The 26,012-nt window shown below is 60.2% G+C and overlaps 1 protein-coding gene across 1 annotated transcript in view; it reads right to left on the reverse strand.

The window, feature by feature from the left end:
- Positions 1–7,519: 7,519 nt before the first annotated feature.
- Positions 7,520–26,012, reverse strand: part of PDE2A (phosphodiesterase 2A) — a 32,626-nt gene continuing 14,133 nt past the window's right edge. Inside the window, exons 2-30 of the mRNA XM_065627338.1 lie at positions 22,555–22,644; positions 20,878–20,966; positions 19,001–19,110; positions 17,030–17,085; positions 16,879–16,938; positions 16,637–16,796; positions 16,492–16,544; positions 15,257–15,331; positions 15,099–15,140; positions 14,949–15,017; positions 14,708–14,838; positions 14,270–14,381; positions 14,140–14,179; positions 12,375–12,438; positions 12,211–12,289; positions 11,963–12,140; positions 11,146–11,258; positions 10,742–10,819; positions 10,416–10,538; positions 10,256–10,326; positions 10,044–10,166; positions 9,873–9,960; positions 9,731–9,778; positions 9,113–9,187; positions 8,917–9,016; positions 8,648–8,760; positions 8,530–8,568; positions 8,279–8,385; positions 7,520–7,742 (exon numbers count right to left, since the gene is read on the reverse strand). Coding sequence (XP_065483410.1) covers positions 7,520–7,742; positions 8,279–8,385; positions 8,530–8,568; positions 8,648–8,760; positions 8,917–9,016; positions 9,113–9,187; positions 9,731–9,778; positions 9,873–9,960; positions 10,044–10,166; positions 10,256–10,326; positions 10,416–10,538; positions 10,742–10,819; positions 11,146–11,258; positions 11,963–12,140; positions 12,211–12,289; positions 12,375–12,438; positions 14,140–14,179; positions 14,270–14,381; positions 14,708–14,838; positions 14,949–15,017; positions 15,099–15,140; positions 15,257–15,331; positions 16,492–16,544; positions 16,637–16,796; positions 16,879–16,938; positions 17,030–17,085; positions 19,001–19,110; positions 20,878–20,966; positions 22,555–22,644 — 2,709 coding nt within the window. The remainder of the gene's footprint in view (positions 7,743–8,278; positions 8,386–8,529; positions 8,569–8,647; positions 8,761–8,916; positions 9,017–9,112; positions 9,188–9,730; positions 9,779–9,872; positions 9,961–10,043; positions 10,167–10,255; positions 10,327–10,415; positions 10,539–10,741; positions 10,820–11,145; positions 11,259–11,962; positions 12,141–12,210; positions 12,290–12,374; positions 12,439–14,139; positions 14,180–14,269; positions 14,382–14,707; positions 14,839–14,948; positions 15,018–15,098; positions 15,141–15,256; positions 15,332–16,491; positions 16,545–16,636; positions 16,797–16,878; positions 16,939–17,029; positions 17,086–19,000; positions 19,111–20,877; positions 20,967–22,554; positions 22,645–26,012) is intronic.

A 26,012-nucleotide genomic window follows, 5' to 3' on the forward strand; every position in this document is an offset into this window, starting at 1 on the left:
CCCCCCCCCATCTGCACACGCACGCATGTTCACACACACGCATGCACACACACCCGGCCTTGCGCACATGCACACAACACGTGCACACACACACCTGTGCGCACACGCATACACGTGCACAGATGCACACGCGCAAACACACGTGCACACACACCCCCATGTGCACACACACACAACACGTGCACACACACTCCCATGTACACACACACTGCAACACACCCATGTGTGCACACGCATGAATGCATGTGCACACACACCCCCATGTGCACACACATGCAGACGTGTGCGCACACACGCATGCACACCCCTTCATGTGCACATGCACCCATGTGCACACACACACACGTGCATACGCACACCCCCATGTGTGCACACGCACATACACACACATGCACACACCCCCCATGTGCACATGCACACAACACATGTGCACACACACATGTGCACACACACGTGCACACACACGTATGCACACACCCCCCCCCATGTGCACATGCACACAACACGTGTGCACACACACACGTGTGCACACATGCTCCATGCAGGTCCCACGTCCCCTCTGTGGGACAGGGCACCCGACACAATGGTCCCACCAGGTCCCCAAGCCCCAGCTGCCACCGGGAGCCCTGGGGACACTGGGGACACTGGGGACTGTCACCCCATTGCTCCCGGCCCGCTCCAGCAGTGGGACCTGCCTTCACCAGCTGGGGACATGGGGACAAAAGGGCATGGGGGGGTGGGAACATGGGGGCCTGGGGACACGAGGACGTGGGGATGTGAGGATGTGGGGACATGGGTGACGTAGGGTCATGGGGGACATAAGGACATGGGGACATGGGGGACATGAGGATATGGGGACATGGGAGACATGAGGATATGGGGTTGTGGGGACATGGGGACACAAGGACATGGGGTCTTGGGGATATGGGGGACCATGGGGACTTGAGGATGTGAGGTCATGGGTATGTGGGGACATGGGATGTGCGGTCATGGGGGACATAGGGACGTGGGGATGTGTGGGACCATGGGGATGTGGGGACATGGGGGATGTGGGGTCGTAGGGGACATGGGGACACAGGGACATGGGTTTATGGGGGACATAGGGACACGGGGGATGTGGGGACACGGGGACACCCCCACCCCGGTGCTAGGCAGGGACAGGGACATCCCGTCTCTGTTCCCTCCTCCAATCAAGTACAGCCCCGCCTGCCGGCCGCCCCTCCCCTGTATCCTCATTGGCTGCCTGCCCCCATTGGCCCGCCTCCTGCAACGGAGCGGCCAATCAGAGCCGCCGTGGGAAACCCGCCACCCACGGGCAGGAGTGGGCAGGGACGGGCAGGGACGGGCAGGAGCGGGCAGGGACGGGCAGGGATGGGCAGGGATGGGCAGGAGGGGGCAGGGATAGGAAGGAACGGGCAGGGGTGGGCAGGGATATGCAGGGACAGACAGAGCAGGAGCAGGCAGGGATGGGCATGAGTGGGCAGGAGCGGGCAGGGATGGGCAGGGATAGGGAGGAATGGGCAGGGGGGGGCAGGAATGGGCAGGAGCAGGCAGGGATAGCGGGGACAGACAGGGCAGGAGCAGGCAGGGATGGGCAGGACAGTGCAGGGACAGGCAGGACAGTGCAGGGACAGGCAGGGACAGGCAGTGTCCCCACTGGACTGTGGCACTTCCCACCTGCGGCTTCACAACCCTGAGGCCTCCGGGGCAGGAGTGAGCGCAGGCAGCGGGGGGGGCCCGCCTGCAGCACCCTGGGGTGCACCCCCCTCCTGGGCAGCGTCTGCCTGCGCTGGGGGCAGCGGGGCCGTGCAGTGCAGTGCAGTGCAATGTGTTCCTGTGCAGTGCGACGTGTTCCTGTGCAGTGCAATGTGGCACAGCACAATGCAGGGTGGTGCTGTGCGGTGCAGTGCGGTGCTGTGCAGTGCAATGTGTTCCTGTGCAGTGCGACGTGTTCCTGTGCAGTGCGACGTGTTCCTGTGCAGTGCAATGTGGCACAGCACAATGCAGTGTGGTGCTGTGCAGTGCAGTGCTGTGCTGTGCAGTGCAGTGCAGTGCTGTGCAGTGCTGCAAGGTTCCGCGAGGGCACGAGACTCTTAATCTCAGGGTCGCGGGTTCGTGCCCCACGTTGGGCGCCAATAAATCTGCTGAGGCGCGGAAATTACTTTACAACCTATGAGATTGTAAAGAAGGTATGTTTGTTTACAGCGCTGGACACACGGGGGATAACTCCGCCTTAGTTCTTTAAGTGTTAGTTCTTTAAGTGTTAGTTAATTAATTAGTTAATTCGTTAATTCCCTGTATCACTGCCGTGGTTTATTGTCGCCCCGCAGCAAACAGTGACAGTGGCACATCGCCTTGCCGTGCAGCGCCGTGCAGTGCAACATGGCGCTGCGCAGTGCGCTGCCATGCATCTGCGTGCACAAGGGACACATCCCGCGCACAGGGGGGACATCCACGTGTCACCTCCCATGCACGACGCAGGTACGAGCCCCGCATGAGCAGGATAGCACCAATGGGAGCACAGCACCCTGCGGCAAGGCTGCCTCAATGGGTGCAAAGCACTTAGGTGCAGGATGGCACCCATGGGAGCACAGCACCCTCCTGCAGGATCGCACCCATGGGTGCACAGCACCCTGCTGCAAGGCTGCCTCAATGGGTGCAAAGCACCTAGCTGCAGAATTGCACAGAGGATTCACAGCACCCTGCTGCGGGATGGCACCCATGGGTGCACAGCACCTCACTGCAAGCTGCAGGCAGGCACCCATGGACGCACAGCTGCAGGCAGGGACCCCCACCCCGGGGCTGGGGACACTGCAGGGAACAGGGATGGGAGGGACACAGGGGGGTGCTGAGCAGCCCCCCCAAACTCACCCTGGCTCTGGGAAGGGGCTGGCCCGAAACTGGAGACATGCTGGATGGTGACCTGAGGGTCACTCGGGTGGGATGCCCTGGGGACACCTGCACCCCACCCAGGGGACACCGGCACCCCATGGACGTGACGAAGGGATGCCACCCGCTGCTGGTGGGATCCTGTCCTGGGGGATCCCCTTGCCCCATCACATCCCAGCACGGGGCTGGACACCAACCAGAGCCATATCCTCACCAAGTGTCATTCGAGGCGGGGGGTCCTGCACCCCAATCCCAGCCCAGGCGTGGGGCAGTTGTGTTCTGGGGGGGGTCCTGCACCTGAGCACATGGGGGATGGAGCATCCCGGGGGGGCCTAGAGCATCCCAGGGGTCTGGAGCATCCTGGGGGGGTCACAGCATCTGAGGGAGTCAGAGCATTTTGGGGCATCGAGCATCCCAGGGGGCCAGAGCATCCTGGGGGGCTTGGAGCATTTTGGGGGACTGGAGCATCCAGGGGGTCCAGAGCATCCTGGCAGGGTCAGAGCATATGGGGGGGTCAGAGCATTTTGGGGGAATGGAGCATCCCAAGGGATCAGAGCATCCCGGGGGGGTTTGGAGCATCTGGGGGGGCAGAGAATTTGGGGGGAATGGAGCATCTTGCAGGACTGGAGCATTTGGGGGCATCAGAGCATCCCGGGGGTGTCAGTGCATCCCAGGGGACCAGAGCATCCTGGGGGGATTTGGAGCATCTTGGGGGGGTCTGGAGCATCCTGGGGGTGTCAGAGCCTGAGTCCCCCCGCCCCCAGGAGGAGTTTTGGGTTGTGTAAGTGTCAACTGGGGCCACCCAGTCCCCACTGAAGCTGTGACGGGCTGGGGGTCCCCTTGCAAGACACCCGCTGCCTGCACCCCAAAACCCCAGCCTGCACCCCAAACCCCTGCCTGCACCCCCAAACCCTCCCTGCACCCCAAAACCCCAGCCTGCACTCCCAAACCCCTTCCTGCACCCCAAACACTTCCCTGCACCCCCAAGCCCCCACCTGCACCCCCAAACCCCAGCCCGCACTCCCAAACCCTTACCTGCACCACCGAACTCCTCTCTGCACCCCAAGCCCCAGCCTGCACCCCAAATCCTGGCCTGCACCCCAACCCCCTGCCTGCACCCCCAAACCCTCACCTGCACCCCCAAACCCTCCCTGCACCCTAAAACTCCAGCCTGCACCTCAAACCCCTCCCTGTACCCCCAAACCCCCACCTGCACCCCCAAACCCCAGCCCGCACTCCCAAACCCTCACCTGCACCACCGAACCCCTCTCTTTACGCCAAAACCCCAGCCTGCACCCCAAACCCTCCCTGCACCCCAAAACCCCAGCCTGCACCCCAAAACCCCTTCCTGCACCCCAAACACTTCCCTGCACCCCCAAATCCTGGCCTGCACCCCAACCCCTGCTGTCCCCTCCCTCGCACAGCTCACCCACGTTCAAGTTCAGCCCCAAACAGAAATTGTCCCTCCCTGGGGTCACCGCCACATCCTTGGGGACACCCCCACGCCCCTGACACGAGGCACCCACCGACGCGCGGCGGGGAGATCGACGTATGAAATTTATTTAGGAAAACCAAAACCCACCAAAAAAAAAAAAAAAAATAATAATAATAAAGAAGAAGGAGAGGAAGAAGAGGAGGAGGAAGAGGAGATGAAGAAGAAAGATCGTCTCCTCCTTGGGCTCCATCAGAGCCCAGAACATCCAGCGCCGCGCAAGGGGAGGACAGAGAAGCGGGGGGAGGATTTGCACACCTGCGCACACCCGTGGGGCAGGGGGGTCCGGCCGCGCCCCCCCAAAATCCATAGGGGGTTATGTACAGAGGGGGTGGGAGCCGGGAAGAGCATCAACCACCTACGCACGCCAGCAGGGGGCGCTGGAAAACTGGGGGTACAGCTGGGAAACAACCCCCCAGGATGCGGGACCCACCCCAGATCCATTTGCAACAAGGAGACCCCCCCGTGTCACCAAGTCCACCCCCCGATTGTCACCGGGCAGCCCCGGATTGTCACCGGGCTGGGGATCCCATCTGGGACGTCGATGATGGATCCGTCTTCCTCCTCTTGTAGTTTTGGGGGGTTTTGCTGCCTTCTGGGACCGTCTCTGCCCCCCAAGTGTCATCGCACGGGGGAAGGAGGGTTTTGCGGGGGGGGTCTTGTAGGCAAAGCCATGGGCCAGCAGCCAGATGTGGTCACCGGATGGGTCCTACCGGGTGGGTTTGGGCAAAACATCTGGCTCAAGGCATCTCCGAGTAGGTAAGGCAAAAGGAATTGAGTTCACGTCGTCCCCCCAACCCCCAGCTCAGTTTGGGGGTGTCCCTGTTGCTCCCACAGACACGGGGGGACCCCGAGACAACAGGCGAGGAGGCGCTGATGGAGCAGAGGATGAGAGGAGCGGCCGCCCCGCAGCCCAAATCCGGCAATGGGACCGCGTGGTGGCGCGACCAACGGCCCCATGGCTGCACTTGGGCTGACCTTGACCTTGGTGGGACCAATCCTGGTGGGACCAATCCTGGTGGAACCAACCCTGGTAGGACCAACCTTGGTGGGACCAACCCTCATACAACCAACCTTGGTGGGACCAACCCCAGTGGGACCAACCCTGGTGAGACCGATCCTGGAGAGACCAACCCCGGTGGGACAGACCCTGGTGGGACCAACCCCAGTGTGACCAACTCCGGTGGGACCAACCCTGGTGGGACTGACCCCAGCAGCTCCAGGATGTCACCATGGCACTTCCATCACTGCCATGATGACCCCACCATGATAATGTGGTCAGCGCACTCCAGTTCCTTTGGTTGAGTCACAGCTGGAGCTACCCTGGGGGGTTGGTTGAGCAGAGCCCCCTGGGGCTGAGGGGGTCCAAAAATGTTGGGTTGAGGGACTGGAAGGACAAAGGGGAGACCATCAAGGTCCATGCCTGGTGGTTGGTAGGACAGGAGGGGGCCACAGGAGGCCATCACCATCCATGCATGGTAGTTGATGGGACCAGAGGGACCACAGGAGGCCATCACTGTCCATGTCTGGTGGTGTGTAGGACCAGAGGGACCACAGGAGGCCATCACCATCCATGCATGGTGGTCATCAACCATGCATGGTGGTGTGCAGGGCCAGAGGGACCATAGGAGACCATCAGGATCCATGCATGGTGTTCAGTAGGACAGGAGGCCATTGCCATCCATGCATGGTGGTCTGTAGGACGAGAGGGACCACAAGAGGCTGTCACCATCCACACATGATAGTCTGTAGGACCAGAGGGACCAAGGGAGGATGGCAAGGTCCACGCACGGCAATCAGCAGGGCAGGAGGGATGATGGGAGACAGCAGGATCCATGCATGGTGTTAAGTAGAACTGGAAGGACCACAAGAGGCCATCACTGTCCATGCATGGTGGGCTGTAGGACCAGAGGAACCATGGGAGGATGGCAGGGTCCATGCATGGCAGTCAACAGGACCAGAGGGACCACAGGAGACCATCGGGATCCATGCATGGTGGTCTGCAGGACACAAGGAACCATAGGAGGCCATCGCCATCCATGCATGGTGGTTGGTAGGACCAGAAGGACCACAGGAGGCCATCGGGGTTCATACGTGGTGGTCTGTAGGACCAGAGGGACAGTGGGACAGCAGTAGGGTCCATGCATGGTGGTTGGTAGGACCAGAGGGACCACAGGAGGATGTCATGGTTCATGCACAGTGGTCTGCATGCCCAGAGGAACCACAGGAGGCCATCACCACCCATGCATGGTGGTCTGCAGGACATGAGGGACCACAGGAGGATGGCAGGGTCCATGCGTGGCAGTCAACAGGACCAGAGGAACCATGGGACACCAGCAGGGTCCATGGTGGTCTGCAGGACCAGAGGGACCACAGGAGACCATCAGGCTCCATGCATGGTGGTTGATAGGACCAGAGGAACCATAGGACACCAGCAGGGTCCATGCATGGTGGTTGGTAGGACCAGAGAAACCACGGGACATCAGCAGGGTCCATGCGTGGTGGTCACCACGGCAGGAGCTGTGAAGCCACCACAAGCTGGAGATGCTCATGGACGTGTTGGTCACTGGTGAATACCCATGTGCTGAAGACACGCTGGGGACAGGGTGGGGACCAGACCCTCGGTGACATCCCTAGGGGCACGCAGCCCCCCTGTGCGTGCCTCCCAGCCCTGGCACGCGTGTAGCCCTTGGAGGGGATGTGGCTCTGCCCTCAGATGTCCCCACCCCACTCTCACAGCATCACGTCCCCCTTTGAGGTCCACAAGGACCCCTCCGTGACCTGCAGCCCACCCACCATCACCCTACGCTGTCCCACCACCCCAATTCAGGAGGTGCTTTCACCACCGAGGACATCGTCCCCATTGTCACCTCATGGGGATGGGACCTGCAGCCTTAAGGCAATTGAAAGCCACCCCCCACGTCCCCCATCCCCACGGTGTCCCCCGCAGTGTCCCCCAGCCACCGAGGGGACTCCAGGGACCACCGGGGTAGAGGGGACAGTCACCCACTGGTGGGGAAGGACCTCACCATGGTGGCCCAGAGTCACCAATGTCCCCCCAAACCTCCTCCTCATGGGCTGGAGGATGAGGGTTGGGGACACTCCTGTCCCTCAGCTCCCCCCGAGTCACCCCCCTTGTCACTCAGCCCCCACCTCGGGCTGACCCCCCTCGGGCTCCAGGCAACCGTTGAGTTGGGGGTCGGGGACTTGGGGGTCGTATTCTTCATCCAGAAAGTCCAGGGAGTTGTTACTGGGCAAGCCCCGGATGGTGAATTTGTGGGACACCTTGGTCCACTGCTCCCGGTTACTGGCCACCCGCTCGTAGAGCTCTGCTGCCTTGGGGAACAGGTCCTGCAGCAACCTGGTAGGGGGACAACCCATCAGCATGGGGTTGAACCCCCCTGAGATGACTCCAACCTCCTTAGATGTCTCCAACCCCCGTGAGAGGCCTCCAACCCCTGAGATACCTCCATCCCCCTGAGGTGCCTCCAATCTTCTGAGATGCCTCCAACCCCGCTGACATGCCTTCAACCCGAGATGCCTTCAACCCCCTGAGATGCCTCCAACCTCCGAGGTGCCTCCAACCCCCCTGCGATGCCTCCAACGCCCTGAGATGCCTCCAACCCCCCTGAGGTGCCTCCAACCCTGAGATGCCTCCAACCCCCTAAGATGTCTCTAACCGCCTGACATGCCTCCAACTCTCCGAGATGCCTTCAACCCCCTTGAGATGCCTCCAACCCCCTTGAGATGCCTCCAACTCCACTGCCCCAGCCCTATTGCTTGGAAACCACCCCAAACATCTACAAGATCCCCATCCCATCACCCATATGGCCAAAAGGAGGTGGAGGGTAATGGGAAAGGTCCCCCCACCCCGGTGCCAGCCCTGGGTGGCCTCACTTGTAGATGGGCATGGCGATATGCTCCATGAAGCTGATCTGCAGCTCGGGGATGTAGGCTTTCTCCCGGTCCATCATCTCCAGCGGCCGGTTGCCCATGGCTTTCTCCTGCAGAGGTGACAATGGAGACATCAATACTGGTGGCCGTCCCCTCCCCATTCCCAGCCAAGATGTCCCCCCACACCCACCTCATCCCAGCCCCTCTTGGTTCCTGCCAAGAGCGCTGGCCAAACCCAACTGGGTGCCACCTACCAGGTCACCTTGGGAGAAGAACTCCTTGTAGATCAGCTCCTGCAAGGGACAGGCCATCAGCAATGGGGTGGGGACATCCTTGACCTTCAAGGGGTCATGTCCACAGCGTGACACTCACCGCGATCTTCCTGGTGGTCTTCCAGCCCTTGGTCTGGTCAGAGAGGTCGCAGGACGTCATGAGCAGGCAGAGCAGGAGGTTGTGATGCTGCTTGTTCTTGGGGTCGTACCCAACTGTCATGTGGATGACAGGGGTTGGGGTCACGGGTGGACTCGTCAAGGAGCCCCCACAACCCCCATCATCCCCTACATGGGGACTTTGGGGACCTCCTGTGCCACCTCCCAGCGTTGGTGGGATGAGTTCCCACCACGTCAGCCCAGGAGCTTCACCTTCTGCCATCTTCTGGAGATCCTTGAAGATGCGGAGATGGTGGGCCAGGTCGGTGGCCAAGATGATGTCCCTCATCAGGTCCAACATGCGCTGATAGTCCTGCAGGACCAGGCGAGGTGGCTGGTGTCACCGCCTCCACGTCCCCGCCATCCCGTGGGGGTGACACGGGGGGCAGTACCAAAGCTGGGGACCCACCTTGCGGGAGAAGTGGTCAAAGATGTTGCAACCTTGGCTGTTGAGGATGGCGATGGCTTGGGCGAAGTGATGCCTCTGCGGGAGAACCATAGAATCACAGGATCACAGAATGTCAGGGATTGGAAGGGACCTCGGAAGCTCATCCAGTCCAATCCCCCCGCCGGAGCAGGAACACCCAGGTGAGGTTACACAGGAAGGTGTCCAGGCGGGTTGGAATGTCTGCAGAGAAGGAGACTCCACAACCTCCCTGGGCAGCCTGGGCCAGGCTCTGGCACCCTCACCATGAAGAAGTTTCTTCTCATATTTAAGTGGAACCTCCTGTGTTCCAGTTTGCACCCATTACCCCTTGTCCTATCACTGGTTGTCACCGAGAAGAGCCTGGCTCCATCCTCCTGACACTCCCCCTTTCCGTACTGATCCCCATGAATGAGGTCACCCCTCAGTCTCCTCTTCTCCAGCTCCAGAGCCCCAGCTCCTCAGCCTTTCCTCACACGGGAGATGCTCCACTCCCTGCAGCATCTTCGTGGCTCTGCGCCGGCGGGGCGCAGGCAGGGTGCGGGCAGGGATGCTGCCGCACAACCACGGGGTGGGTTTTTTTGGGGTGTGCGGAGATCTTACCTCCATGACGGAACCTTCCGAGCTGTACAATGCGGCCAGGACCGATTTCTACAAGGCAGAGCGGGCAGAGTCACGGAGTTACGGGGGCGATGACCCCAACAAAGCCACCCCTGTCCCTGTCACCACGCGCGGCCCAACTCACCGAGGCCACCTGGAAGGAGTTATTGGTGCCCCTGTGGTCCAGGTCGTGGCACATGCAGGAGATGAAGAGGGCGAAGATCTCGATGTCTCTGCGAAAGCAGGAAGGAGGGAAACTGAGGCAGGCGGGAGGGCAGGGAGAGCCCCCAGTTGGGGACAAGGGACAGGGACTCACTCCAGGTAGTTGACGAGCTCCAGGTTCTTGTAGAGCAGGTAGCAGAAGTGGGAGACGGAGAACGCGTGCATCCAGTTGTGGTACGGGGGGTCGCGGTAGCCCTTCTTCACCATCAGGCAGAACCTGGCAGGGGACAGGCGGGGACATCAGGTGGCAGGGGTGTCACCACCCCCTCGGTGTCCCCCAGGTGGCCGTGGGGACAAGGGACCCACCGGGTGAGCGTCTGCCGGTCCATCTTGTAGGTGTTGATGAAGTTCATGTCCTGCAGCATGCTGAGGATGGCCTGCGGAAGGGGACAAATAGGGGACTGGGGATGACAATGACAGCAGCGAGGGGATGGTGGCAGCTGGGGACGGTCCCCGTGTCCCTCACCATGGAGGTGTCGTCCTCGGGCAGCGAGCGGGGGGTGTAGGTGAAGCTGGCAAAGTTGGGGTCGATGGTGGCCACGGGCTGGATGCCCTCGCTCAGCAGCTTGGTGTACTCATCGTCCGACACCTGCGGGAGCCAGTGTCCCCGAGCTGTCCCCGAGCTGTCCCCAAGCCATCCCCTGGGCCACATCAGCCCCAGCAAGCACAGAGACCCCCGGGGTTGTCACCGCCACCGCCAAATGCCACCACCACAGGGCGGAGCACGGTGGCACCGCGCCGGCAGCGAGTGTCACAGCTCATGTCCCCGTCCCTGTCCCCGCGTCACCTCACCTTCATGTGGTACATCATCATCTCGTTGGCCAGGTGGCTGCGGTACTGCGCCTCGTTCACCTTCTTGTACAGCAACGACTGCGGGCGGGAGAGGGGGGGACAGGGGCGCTGGGGGGGACAGACCCCCAAAAATCCCCCCAGCACCCAAGGAGATCCCTGGTCCCCATCCCATCCCATCCACCCCATTCTGTCCACCCCACCCCATCCCATCCCATCCACCCCATCCCGTCCCATCCTGTCCCGTCCCATCCCGTCCCGTCCCGTCCCATCCCACTCCATCCCAACCCATTGCCACCACCCCTTGTCCCCAAGGAACGGGGGCCACACACATGTCCCAGCTCTAGGACAGAGCAAGGGGACCCCCCTCAAGCCCCCTCAGTTTTGGGGCCCCCTCGGGGCCATACGTGGGCGATGCTTATGCCACAGTAGATGGAGAAGGCGGTGGCCAAGTCCTCATCAAACTTGCTGAACCAGGGACCATTGATCTTGTTGACCAGCTCGGCCACCCCGATGACCTCTGGGGACAGAGAGGCGGGGACACGGGGGACAGGATCATGACCATGCACTGGGGATGGGGACAGTGCTGTGCCTGTGTGTTGGGGACAGGATCGTGACCCTGTGCTGGGGACAGGATCGTGCCCACGTTATGGGGACAGGATTGTGCCTGTGTGTTGGGGACAGCATAGTGCCCGAGCACCAGGGATGGGGACACTGATGTGCCCATGTGTTGAGGACAGGATCATGCCCATGCGCTGGGGACAGGGCTGTGCACATGTAAGGGGACAGAATCGCGTCTACATGTTGGGGACAGGGCTGTGCCCATATGCCGGGGACAGGATTGTGCCCACATTCTGGGGACAGTGCTGTGCCAGTGTGATAAGGGACACGATCGTCCCCACGTGCAGGGGACAGGATCACGCTCATGTGTTGGGGACGGCATTGTGCCAGTGCGTTGGGGACGGGGACAGCGCTGCGCCCATGCGCTGGGGACAGGATCACACCCGTCTTTTGGGAACAGGATCGTGCCCACACTCTGGGGACAGCGCTGTGTCCACGTACTGGGGACAGGATCGTGCCCCTGCGCCGGGGACAACATCACACCCACCACCTGGTGACAACGTCCCAGGCAACCACGCCAGGACACCAAACCCTCCCCATGCAGGGTGATGTTTCCGTGTCTCCTGTGTCCCCCACGTCCCCCATGTCCCCGTGTCCCCGCACCCTGGCTCTCGTTCTTGATGGGGAAGCAGAGGATGTTGCGGGTGCGGAAGCCGGTGCTGTCGTCCACGCCGCGGTAGAAGAGCGGGTGCGAGTAGGCGTCCTTGATGTTGAGGATCTTCCCGGTGGTGGCCACGTGCCCGGCGATGCCCTGGTCCGCCGGGATGCGGATCTCGTAGCTCTGTGGTCATTGTCACCTGTCACCGCCACGGTCGCCCCCGCGGCTCCGTCCCCCTCGTCCCCGCGCTCACCTCGTCGTCCACCACGCCGCCGTCAAACACTTTGGCCACCAGCTCGTGGCTCAGCCGGTCCAGCAGGAACACGGAGCATCTGCAAGAGACGCGGCGGCCGCTGGTACCCACGGGGGTCCCACCCGTGTCACCGTGTCACCCCCTATCGGGTCACAGTCACTCACATCTCGGCGTTGCTGAGGTTTCGCGCCTCCGTGATGATCTCCTGGAGCAGGACGGAGACGTCGTCTGGGGGGGGGAACATGGTCAGGGAGCCCCCCGGGAGGTGCTGCCCCATTCAGCGCCCGCTCGCACGATGAGACGGAGGGACTCAGTGTGGACTGTGCCCACGGGGACACGGCAGAGACGGGGGGACAGCAGGGGGACAGGGGCTGCACGGAGCATAGTGCACACGTGTGCATGTATGTGTGTGTACATGCATGTGTGCGCATGCGTGTGCATGTGTGTGTGTACACTGAAGCGTGACGCAGCCTGTGCAAGCGGGCAGCAGCGTATGCAATGCAGCAGGATGCTGGTGTGTAGCGCGAACTGCAGCCGTGCGGGGGTGCACGTGTGTGTGCTTGCAGCCACGCGTGTGCTCCTGCAGAAGTGTGTGTTTGTGCAGCTCTGTGCATGTGTGCATGCATCAGCACATGCATGTGCAGGAGAGCGTGGGCGCGCAGCTGTGCGTGTGCATGCAGCAGTGTGTGCAAGCGTGCAGCTCTGTGTGCCTGCAGCAGTGTGTGCCTGCAGCAGCGTGCGTGTGGCAGTGTACACATGCGCATTTGTAAGTGCACGCAGTGCTCTGCGCTCATGCAATGTGTGTGCGTGCATGTGCATGCATGCAGCAGCAGGTGTCCATGCAGCACTGTGTGCTTGCAGCAGTGCACACATGCACACACATTTACAGGTATACACAGAGCTCTGAGCTCATGCAATGTGCATGAACACATGCATGCGTGCAGCAGTGCACGTCCGCATGCAGCTCTGTGTGCGCATCGATGCATCTCTGCAGCAGTCTGTGCAAGCAAACTTACAAGTGCACACAGTGCTCTGTGCTCATGCAATATGTGCACACGCATGCATGAAGCAGTGCAAGAATGCACACAGCAGAGCATGCATGTGCAGCTGTGTGTGCATGCAGCAGCATGTGCAGTAGCATGTGTACACGCAGCAGTGCATGTCTGCAGCAGCACGTGTGCATGCCACGCTCTGTGCTCATGCAACACGCATGCACATGGGCATGCATGCAGCAGCATGAGCCCATGCAGCAGTGTGTGCTTGCAGCAGTGCACACATGCACACATATTTACAAGTGCACACAGTGCTCTGTGCTCATGCAACATGCACGCACACATGCATGTGTGCAGCAGTGCATGCATGCATGTAGCTCTGTGTGTGCAGCAATGCATGTGCCTACAGCAGTGGGTGTGCATGCAGATCTGTGTGTGTGTGCAGCAGTGCCTGTCCATGCAGCAGGGCATGCATGCAGCACTATGTGTGTGCACACGCATTTACAAGCATGCACAGCAATTTGTGCTCATGCAATGTGTGCAGACACACGCATGAAGCAGTGCGTGTATGCAGCAGTGCACACATGCACAGTTGTGTGTGCATGCAGCACCGTGTGCATCAGTACGTGTGCACGCAGCAGTGCATGTGTTCAGCAGCACGTGTATGCATGCACATTTCTAACTGCATGCAGCGCCCTGTGCTCGTGCAACGTGCATGCACACACGTGCATGCATGCAGCAGTGTGCAACAGCACATGCATGACGTGTGCACACACCCATTTCCAAGCACATGCTCTGTCCCTGCTCATGTTCCCCCTCCTGCCACCACCCCGCAGGGCTGCCAGGGCAGGGGACACCCCCCACGCCACCAGGGGACAGGGGACCCCAGTGCCACCATCCCCTGGGGGTTCCACCCCCACCCACTCCTTGCACCTACCCAAGTGCGTGAAGAGGTTCTTGGCCACCTGCAGCAGGGCCTGGTCGGGGACAAGAGGGGGACACCCCGTCAGCGAGCGGCGTGACGCGGGGACACACACACGTGCGTGTGACACTCACGTGATGCCCACCTGACACTCGCACTTGAGCTTCTGCTCCTTCTGGAAAGCCAAGGTGCTGGTGAGCACCGTGGACGTGTAGCAGAAGCAGTGCTGGATCTTGCGCTCGTCCGCCTCCGTGTAGCTGCCAGGGACGGGGCGGGGGACAGTCCCCATGGCCAGGGACACACAGACACCTCAGTCCCCTGTCCCCACCGGTCCCCACGCCACATCTGTCCCCCCCCTTTCCTCCAGGATGATGCTCCATGATGATGATGATGCTCCACAATGATGCCCCACAATGATGATGCTGCTCCACGATGATGATGATGCTCCACGATGATGAGGATGCTCCACGATGATGAGGATGCTCCACCACCCCCAAAACCGTCCCCACCCCGGAGGGTTTGGTGACAAGGTGAGGGCCCGATCCTGTCCCCCCACCCCAAAAAATAACGAGGTGCTGCTCACCTGTCCCCGCTCAGCTTGTTGAAGGCGCAGGCCAACGCCACCACCTGGGAGGTGGCCCGGCTGATGACGGGGACGCAGAGCATGGAGGTGACCTCGCAGCCCAACATGCTGCTCAGCTGCTTGTGCTCCTCCTGTTTTGGGGGGGGACACAACACACACAGGATGTCACACCCCACCCCCCCACCGCCAAGGGACACTTTTGGGAGGGACAACCGTGTCCCCAAGGGAGCTGGTGTCCCACCTCGCTGATGTCCTTCAAGGTGATGGATTTCTTGTCCTCCACCACCTGGCCCAGGCGCCCAAAGGTGAGCTGCGGGTGGAGGGGACGGGTGACACCGCTGTCCCCTCCCTGGTTGTGTCCCCCCCGCTGCGCCACCCCCTCCCCGCTCACCGAGAAACTGATCTCCTCCTCCAGGACACGGTCCCCCACCACCTGCAGGAGATACGGGGGGACAAGGGACAAGGAGGTGACATGGGGTGGTGGCCGAGCCCCGGGGGGGCGCACAGGGACCTGCTGTCCCCACGGGGGACAATCCTGGTGACACCCACCTGGCAGAAGAGCTGGTGGTTGTCCTCGGAGACCAGCAGGAGGCAGCAGCTGAGCGACTGGGTCTCCTGCTTCAGCTGGGGAGGGGACACGGGGGTGGTTGGTGTCCCCAGACTGTCCCCAACCCCCTCCCAGGGCGGGATCCAGCCCCTCCCTGTGCCCAGGGCACCCACACAGAGCCAGATGCACCCCCCCAAAAGCCTCTTCCCTGGGGCTGATCACGTTCACTCTGGTCCCTACTGATGGCGAGGGCAAAGCTGTTCACTCTGGACCCTACTGAGGGCTGTGTACAGGACACTAGAGGGAAACCCGTAGGTTGTCTCTGAGTTTCTGTGCTTAGGGTGACACCGTTAACTCTGGAGACTACCGATGGTTGTGACAAAGCTGTTCACTCTGGTCCCTACTGATGGCTGCGCAGCTGATGCTTGAGATGTTTTTTTGCCCTGGGGGGACTTTCTCTTTTTTTTTGAAATAAAATGAGGGTCTCTGGTGTGGCCTGGGGCGAGGGGGGGCAATCGGGGTAGTCAATGTCCCCAAAATGTCCCCAGACCCCCCACGGCAGGATGTGGCCCCTCCTCATGCCCAGGGCACCCACACAAGCCACACAGAGCCAAGTGTCCCCTAAAACCTCTTCTCTGGGGCTGATCACGTTCACTCTGGTCCCTACTGATGGCGATGGCAAAGCTGTTCACTCTGGACCCTACTGAGGGCTGTGTACAGCACACTAGAGGGGAACCTGTAGGTTCTCTCTGAGTTTCTGTGCTTAGGGTGACACCGTTAACTCTGGAGACACTGATGGTTGTGACAAAGCTGTTCACTCTGGTCCCTACTGATGGCTGCGCAGCTGATGCTTGGGACATTTCTTTGCCTTGGGGGGATTTTCTTTTTGGAAATAAAACGAGGGTCTCTGGGGGTAAAGGGGGGCAATAGGGGGTGGTCAGTGTCCCCAAACTGTCCCCAGTCCTCCCCCTAGGGCAGGATCTGGCCCCTCCATGTGCCCAGTGCCCCCACACAGAGCCAGGTGTCCCCCCCTGAACTTCTTCCCTGTGGCTGATATGGTTCACTCTGGAGACTACTGACGGTTATGACAAAGCTGTTCACTCTGGTCCCTACTAATGACCACGCAACTAATGCTCGATACTTTTCTTTGCCTTGGGGGGATTTTCTCTCTTTTTTGGAACTAAAACGAGGGTCCCTGGACATGAGGCGGGGCTTGGGGGGTGGCGTCACTACTCACATAGTTGATGACCTTGAGCTGGAGCGAAGCGGCGTCCAGGTCGTACAACTCACCTGCACGAGGGGCGAGAGCGCCAGGAGGGGCTCAGCGCCCTGATTCCCCCCTCCCCACGTGTGTCCCGCCGTGTCCCGCCCCCCGGCCTCACCGCAGAGCTGCAGGATCTTGCAGTCCAGGGGGGTGTAGCCGCTGTCGGGCACCTTCTCAGGCTTGGCCAAGGAGTTTTGGGAGGAGCTGGTGGACAGGCTGACCTGGGGCCAGGGCTGCAGCTTCTGCAGGGCTTGCAGGCGCCGGAACGCCACCAGGGTCTGCAGCGGTGGCACGTGAGGGACAAGGGACAACGGGGTTGGGGACGGGGGGCGGCAGGTCCCCGGGCTGCGGGTGACTCACGTGTCTCTCCAGCGCGCGCAGGTTCTGCTCGTCCGAGTCGCTCAGCTGGCCGCAGTGAACCTGGCGGGGACGGGAGGTGTGGGGTGAGGACCCCGGTGTCCGGGTAGTGTCACCGTCCGCCCTAGAGTCCTGCCCGTGTCCCCGCGCTCACCAGGATGACGCAGACCACGGTCCCGCTGTCCTTGTCCACCAGTGGGATGATGAGCACTGGGAGGGGAAAGGGATAGTCCCCAGCGGGCACCAGGGACAGCCTGGGGTTTATGTCCCCACCATGTCCCCATGTGTCACCCACCCAGATGTCCTCCTATCCATCCATCCATCCATTCATCCATCCCTCCATCCATCCTTCCCTGTTTCCATTCATCCATCCATCCATTCATCCACAGAATCACAGGATGGTTTGGGTTGGAAGGACCTTCCCAGCTCCCCCAGTGCCCCCCCTGCCATGAGCAGGGACATCTGCACCAGCTCAGGTTGCTCAGAGCCCCGTCCAGCCTGGCCTGGGATGTCTCCAGGGATGGGGCATCCACCACCTCTCTGGCCAACCCGGACTTCCACCCATCCATCCATCCCTCCATCCATCCACCTGTCCACCTCCCTGCCTCCTTGTCCCCCAGGCACCCATCCGTCCCCATGCCCACCTGTCCCTTGCCCACCCACCTGTATGCGCACCCATCTCCCACCCACCTACCTGCACGCTGTTTTCACCTGGCCACTTCCCCATCCATCCACCCATCAGCCCACCCAACCACCTACCAACTCTCCCACCCACCCACTGACTCTCACGCCCATTTACCCACCCATCTACCAACTCTCCCATCCATCCATCCATCCACCAACCTACCCAACCCACCAACTCTTACACTCATCTACCCACCCATCCATCTATCCACCCACTCATCTGCCCACCCACCCACCCATCCACCCACTCATCCATCTACTCACTCATCCATCCATCAACCCACCCATCCACACATCCATCTACATACCCATCCACCTACTATCTCTCCTGTCCATCCACCCCTCCATTCATCCCTCCATCCGTCCACTGATCTACCCACCCACTAACTCTCCCACCCATCTACCCATTCACTCACCCACTCATCTACCAACTCTCCCATCCACCCACCCACCCAACTACACACCCATCCATTACCCACCCATCTGCCAACTCTTCCATCCACCCATCCATCCATCCACCCACTGACTCTCACACATACATGCCTATCCACACACCTACCCATATATCCACCCACCCATCCATCTACCCAAACCACCCACCCACCCATCCATCCTTCCATCCATCCATCCATCCATCCATCCATCCATATACCCACCAGTCTACTGGCTCTCCCATCTACCCACCCATCCATCCACCCACCTACCAACCCAACCACCCATCCATCCACCCACTCATCCATTCACCCACCCATCTACCAACTCTCCCATCCATCCCTCCATCCATCCACCCAGCCACCCACCCATCCATCCACCCACCCAACTAACAACTCTTCCATCCCCCTCCTCCATTCACGCATCCACCCACCCACTGACCTACCCACCCACCAACACTCACACTCATCCACCCACCCATCCATCTACCCACCCACCCACCCATCCATCCACCCACCCAACTAACAACCCTCCTATCCATCCCTCCATCCATCCCTCTATCCGTCCCTCCATCCATCCTTCCATCTCTCCATCTATCCCTCCGTCTCTCCACCCATCCCTCCTCCATCCCTCCCTCCCTCCATCTCTTCATTCGTCGTTCCATCCCTCTACCCATCCATCTATCCCTCCATCCTTCTATCCATCCTTCCATCCCTCTATCCATCCCTCCATCCTCCATCCATCCCTCCACCTCTCCATCCATCCCTCCATCCTTCCATCCATCCATCCTTCCATCCCTCAATCCCTCTATCCAACCCTCTATCGATCCCTACACCCCTCTCTCCCTCCATCCATCCCTCCATCTCTCCATCCATCCTTCCATCCCTCCATCCATCCACCCACTGACCTACCCACCCACCAACACTCACACTCATCTACCCACCCATCCATCTACCCACCCACCCACCAACCCTCCCACCCTCCCCTCCCTGTCCCCCCCCAGCCCCACCTTGCGTGCCAGGTGCCAGGGGTGCTGCCAGCGTCCCCAGCTGCTGGGCGGGGGGCTCAGCGGGGGGCAGCCCCCCACACTGCACCCGCTGCTGCCTGCGCACCGCGTCCCTGTGGGGATGGGACACCCTGAGCCACTGCCCGCGGGGACACCAATGGCCCCCCCAGGCAGGGACACCTCAGGCAGGGACACCCCCAAGCAGGGACACCCCCGGACAGGGGACCAGTATGTTTGGGGAGGGAACAAGCCACCAGGACTGCACAGCACATGTGGGCATGCGTGTCCCTTGCACACGCACAGTGCCTGTGCACGTGCGTCACCCTGTGCACACGTGTGTCCCTGTGCATGTGTGTGACCCCTGCACATGCACAGCACCGTGCTCGCGTGTGTCGCTGTGCACGTGTCCCTGTGCAAGTGTGTGTCCTTCGCACATGCACAGTACTGTGCACACGTGTGTGTCCCTGTGCATGTCTGTCCCTGTGCACATGTGTCCCTGTGCACGTGTGTGTCCCTGTGCACATGCACAGTACCGTGCACACGTGTGTGTCCCTGTGCACATGTGTGTGTCCTTGTGCACGTGTCCCTGTGCACGTGTGTGTGACCCTTGCACATGCACAGTACCATGCACATGTGTGTGTCCCTGTGCACGTGTCCCTGTGCACAAGTGTGTGTCTTGCACACGCACAGCACCATGCACACGTGTGGATCCCGGTGCATGTCTGTGTGTCCCTGTACACGTGTGTCCCTGTGCACATGTGTGTGTCTTGCACGTGCACAGCACCATGCACACGTATGTGTCCCTGTGCATGTCTGTGTGTCCCTGTGCACGTGTGTCCCTGTGCACACGTGTGTGTCTTGCACATGCGCAGCACCATGCACATGTGTGTCCGTGTGCATGCGTGTGTTCCTGCACATGCACAGCACCTCTGCACGTGTCCCTGCACACACAGTGCCTGTGCATGTGTGTCACCCTGTGCACATGTGTGTGTCCCTGTGCATGTGTGTCTCTGTGCACACACATGTCCCTGTGCACGTGTGTGTGGCCCTGTTCACATACCCCTGCATATGCACAGTGCCTGTGCACACGTGTGTCCCTGTGCACATGCGTGTGTCTCTGTGCACACACGTGTCCCTGTGCATGTGCGTGTCTCCCTGTGCACATATCCCTGCATACGCACAGTGCCTGTGCACGTGTGTCCCTGTGCACGTGTGTCCCTGCACATGCACAGTAACTCTGCACATGTCCCTTGCACACATGCAGCACCTGTGCACGTGTGTGCGTCTCTGTGCATGTCTGTGTGTCCCTTGCACATGCACAGCACCTGTGGATGTGTGTCACCCCGTGCATGAGTGTGTGTCCCTGTGCACATCCCTGCACATGCACAGCGTCTCTGCACACGTGTTCCTGCGCACATAGTGCGTGCGCACGCGTGTGTCACCTTGTGCACGTGTGTGTCCCTGTGCACACGTGTCCCTGCACATGCACAGTGTGCCCTGCACACCCTGTGCCACACCGGTGACATCTCCCAGGGAGCTCCCTGGGGGCGGCTGTGGGGACAGGGAGGGGACAGGGATGGGATGAGGATGAGGATGGAGATGGGATGGACACAGAATGATAATGGGGATGGGGACAAGGACAGGGATGGGATGGGGACAGGAAGAGGGACAGGGACGGGGACAGGGATGGGGATGGGATGGGATGGGATGGGATGGGGACAGAGATGGGGACAGGGATGGGGATGGAGACAGAGATGGGGAAAGGGTGAGGACAGGGATGGGGACAGAGATGGGGACAGGGGTGAGGACAGGGATGGGGACAATGAGGGGACAGTGAGGGGAAAGGGATGGGGACAGCGAGGGGCCAGGGCCGTGCTCACCTGAGTGTCCCCTCGGGTGGCAGCTCGTGGGGGGGCTCGTCGCAGACCAGCCGGGTGTCCCCATCCCGCAGGTAGATGCAGACGTGCTCCTGGGTAAAAGGGGCTGCGCTGTGGGACTGGGACCCCTACCCTGACCCCCACCCTGACCCCCACCCACCCCGGGCTCAGCCCTTGGCCCCCCCGAGCCCCCAGGCTGGCACTGCATGGACTGGCAGGGCTGCGTCCCTGAGTTTCCCCAGGGCTTCACCGAGGTGAGAGCCAAGGCACCCCATGCAGAAACACACGTGCACGCCCACACGTGTATGGAAACACATGTACAGAAACACACGTGCACACCCACACGTGTACGGAAACACAGCTATGTACCACACATGTGCACAAACACATGTACAGATACGCACACGTGCATAAACACATGTACATATACATACATGTACATAAACACACATATATATGCAAACACATGTACATAGACACATGTATGCACCCATACATGTGCATAAACACACACATAGGTAAACACATGTACATAAAAACACGTGCACACCCACACATGTGCATAAACACATGTGCACACCTACACATGTACGTAAATATAGATACATAAACACACGTATGTAAACCTGTCTACACACCTACACATACACAAATACATGTGCACATCCACACACATACGCAAACACGTACATACCCACACATCTGTACACCCACACACGTACATCAGCAAATGTACATACCCACACAGGTGCATAAATACATGTACACAAACACGTACACACTTACACATGTGCATAAACACATGTACATATGCACAGGTACGTAAATACGCATGCACACGAAGAGACACGCATGCACATGCACACACGTGCATGCACACACATGTACTGTGCACACCTGTGCACGCACACACCTGCACACGTGCGCCTGTGTGCATATGGACAGCGCACATGCCTGCGCACATGTATGCACACCCCGGTGCACCCCACGTGCACCTGCTCACACACATGCACGCACCTGCACACTTGCACACACCTGCACATCTGCAAACACATGCACACACACCTGTGCACATCTGCACACAACTGTGCACACACGCGTGCACGCGTACGCACACCCCTGCACACACCTGCACCTGGGGCCACTACAGGCACAGGGCCACCAGCATCCCAGGGCCACCACTAGCACCCCCGGGGCCACCAGGAGCATGGGCCACCAGCAGCACAAGGGCCACCAGCATCCCAGGGCCACCACAAGTACCAGGGCCACCATGAGCGCCAGGGCCACCACCAGCACCCCAGGGCCACCACGAGCACCAGGGCCACCACGAGCACCAGGGCCACCATGAGCATCAGGGTCACCACTACCACCCCAGGGCCACCCCTGGCACCAAGGCCACCAGCACCCCAGGGCCACAAAGTCACCAGGGGCCCTGAAGCTCCTGGGTGACCCCTGAATCTCAGGGACCGAAAGTCACCAAAGCCAACCCAAAAGCTTCAAACGGCAACCAGGGGACAGGTGACACATGGCCCCTATAGGGGGAGGACACTGAGATGGGCTCGGGCCGGGGGTCAGACCCCACCCCAAGCTCAACCAGCAGAGAATCCACCTGACAGGGTCCTCCCTCAAACCCCTGGGGGACCAGATCGGGTCTCACGTCCCCCCCGCGCCCCCACGTACCACGGCGGGCAGCAGGGTGACGAGGGCATGGCGGAGCGTGTCCCGCAGGGAGGTGACCTCGATGACGGCCCCCAGGCTCAGCAGGGCGTCCTGGGGAGAGAGCAGAGGGGGGATTAATGGGGCGGGGGCACTGGGTGTACTGGGAGCACCGCGCGGGGGAGCAGGACCGGCGGGGGTGGCACTGGCGGGGTGTCCCCAGGGTTTGGAGAACGGTGGCACTAACGTCACGTTTGGATACGCGTGGGCCTGCACGAGCCACATCGGCGTCTGCACGAGTCACATCGATGTCTGCCCTAGCCACGCTGTCTGCACGAGCCGCACGGACATCTGCACGAGCCACATCAACATCTGCACAAGCCGCGACACCTGCACAAGCCATATAGGCACCTGCACCAGCCACGATGTCTGCACGAGCCACATCGACATCGACATGAGCCACGCTGACATCTGCATGAGCCACATTGACACGGGCATGGGCCACAACATCTGCATGAGCCACAACATCTGCATCAGCCACATCTGCACAAGCCACATCAACGTCTGCACAAGCCATGAAACCTGCACAAGCCATATAGACACCTGCACAAGCCACGAGGTCTGTACGAGCCACATTGACATCCACAAGAGCCACGCTGACATCTGCACGAACTGCACGAAGCACATCAACATGTGCACGAGCCATATCGACATCTGCACAAGCCACGACATCTGCACAAGCCACGACATCTGCACAAGCCACGCTCATGTCTGCATTAGCCACATCAACACCTGCACAAGCCACAGCATCTGCATGAGCCACATTGACAACTGTATGAGCCACGACATCTGCACAAGCCACACTAACATGTGCACAAACCACACCTGCATGAGTTGCACTGACATGTGCACAAGCAACACTGACATCTGCATGAGCCACATCAATGTCCGCACAAGCCACGATATCAGCACGAGCCATATAGACACCTGCACAAGCCACGAGGTCTGTACGAGCCACATTGACATCTACAAGAGCCATGCTGACATCTGCACGAACCGCATCTGCATGAGCCACGTCGACATCTGCACAAGCCACAACATCTGCACAAGCCACGACATCTGCACGAGCCACACTCATGTCTGCATGAGCCACATCAACGCCTGCACGAGCCACGTCTGCACGAGCCACATCTACACCTGTATAAGCCACGACATCGGCACGAGCCACATCAACGTCTGCACAAGCCACGACATCGGCACGAGCCATACAGACACCTGCACAAGCCACAATGTCTGTATGAGCCACATTGACATCGACATGAACCACACTGACATCTGCATGAACCGCATCTGCACGAGCCACATCGACATGGGCACGAGCCATATCGACATCTGCACAAGCCACAACATCTGCACAAGCCACGACACCTGCACGAGCCACACTCATGTCTGCATGAGCCACATCAACGCCTGCACGAGCCACGTCTGCATGAGCCACATCTACACCTGTATGAGCCACGACATCTGCACGAGCCACATCAACGTCTGCACAAGCCACGACATCGGCACCAGCCATATAGACACCTGCACAAGCCACAAAGTCCGCATGAGCCACACCAACACCTGTATGAGCCACATCAACGTCTGCACAAGCCACGACATCTGCACGAGCCACGCTCATGTCTGCATTAGCCACATCAACACCTGCACAAGCCACAACGCCTGCACGAGCTACATCGACACCTGTATGAGCCACGACAGCTGCACGAGCCACAACGATGTCTGTACGAGCCACATCAATGTCTGCGTGAGCCATAACATCTGCACAAGCCACATCGACACCTGCACAAGCCATGATGGCTGCACAAACCACACTGATGTCTGTATGAGCCACATCAACACCTGCACGAGCCACACTGACACCTGCACAAGCCATGACGTCTGCACGAGCCACATTGATGCCTATACGAGCCACAACATCTGCACGGGCCACATCAACATCTGCACGGGCCACATCAACATCTGCATGGGCCACATCAACATCTGCACGAGCCACAACATCTGCATGAGTCACTCGACACCTGTACAAGCCACACTGGTGCCTGCACGAGCCACATCGACATCTGCACAAGCCACAATGTCTGCGGGAGCCACAAGGACATCTGAATGAGCCACATCGGCATCTGCACTAGCCACAGCAAGTACACGAGCCACACTGATGCCTGCGGGAGCCACATCAACACCTGCACTAGCCATGCCAAGACCTGCACTAGCCAAGTCAGTGCCTGCATTAGCCACACCACCCCCAGTGCTAGCCAGGCCAACTCCTGTGCTAGCCACACCCACATCTGCACTAGCCACACCAGGCTTGCACTAGCCATGTAAATACCTGCACTACCCACATCCACATCTGCACTAGCCACACCCACATCTGCACTAGCCACACCAGGCTTGTACTAGCCATATAAATACCTGCACTAGCCACGCCACCCCCAGCACTAGCCATGTCCATACCTGCACTAGCCACGCCACTCCCAGCGCTAGCCAGACCCATGCCTGCACTAGCCACACCAGGCTTGCACTAGCCATGTAAATACCTGCGCTAGCCACGCCACACCCAGTGCTAGCCATGTCCATGCCTACACTAGCCACGCCAACACGGGCACTAGCCACGTCCTTGCCTGCACTAGCCATGTCCATGCCTCCACTAGCCATGTCAATGCCTCCACTAGCCACGTCCTTGCCTGCACTAGCCATATCAATGCCTACACTAGCCATGTCAATGCCTGCACTAGCCATGTCCTTGCCTGCACTAGCCATGTCAATGCCTCCACTAGCCATGTCAATGCCTGCACTAGCCACATCCTTGCCTGCACTAGCCACGTCAATGCCTCCACTAGCCACACCACCCCCCACACTACAGAGCGAGCAGCAAATCTGGTGGCCCTGCCCTTAAATATTTGAGCCGGTGCCAGTTCCCTTGCACTAAATACCTGGGGGCCAGCCCGGCTCCATCCCCGCTCCCCACCCCACGGGGTGCACGGATCGGGGGGACCCCCCACTGTCCCCAAACCCCCCACCGAGGGGGCCCCCCGGGCAGGAAAATTCCTGCCGTTCCCCATAACCATAAATCACGGGCCGGGCGGAGGAGCTGGATAAAGCATTTCGCAGGCGCCAAGAGCTCGTTGGAGGATTAACGACCCTGCGGAGGGACGAGGATGGAAAAACTGGGGGGGACCCCGTGACCCTGCCCCCCCCCGGCTCCATTCCTGCCTCCAGCCCTTGGATAAAGATGATGTTTTATGGGAATAATTATTACGTGTATGACGGGAATAGGTGGCGGCTCCGTGTCGGAGCCAGGATTTGCTCGTGCGTCGCTCCCGGTTCTGCTGAGCTCCACCAACACCCGCAACAACCACCCTGGTGTCACCCCCTGGGGACCGTCCCCAACCCCTCGCGGGGACAATCACAGCCGACGACGT

Source organism: Caloenas nicobarica, chromosome 1 (genome assembly GCF_036013445.1).
Source record: "Caloenas nicobarica isolate bCalNic1 chromosome 1, bCalNic1.hap1, whole genome shotgun sequence".
Lineage (NCBI taxonomy): Eukaryota > Metazoa > Chordata > Aves > Columbiformes > Columbidae > Caloenas > Caloenas nicobarica.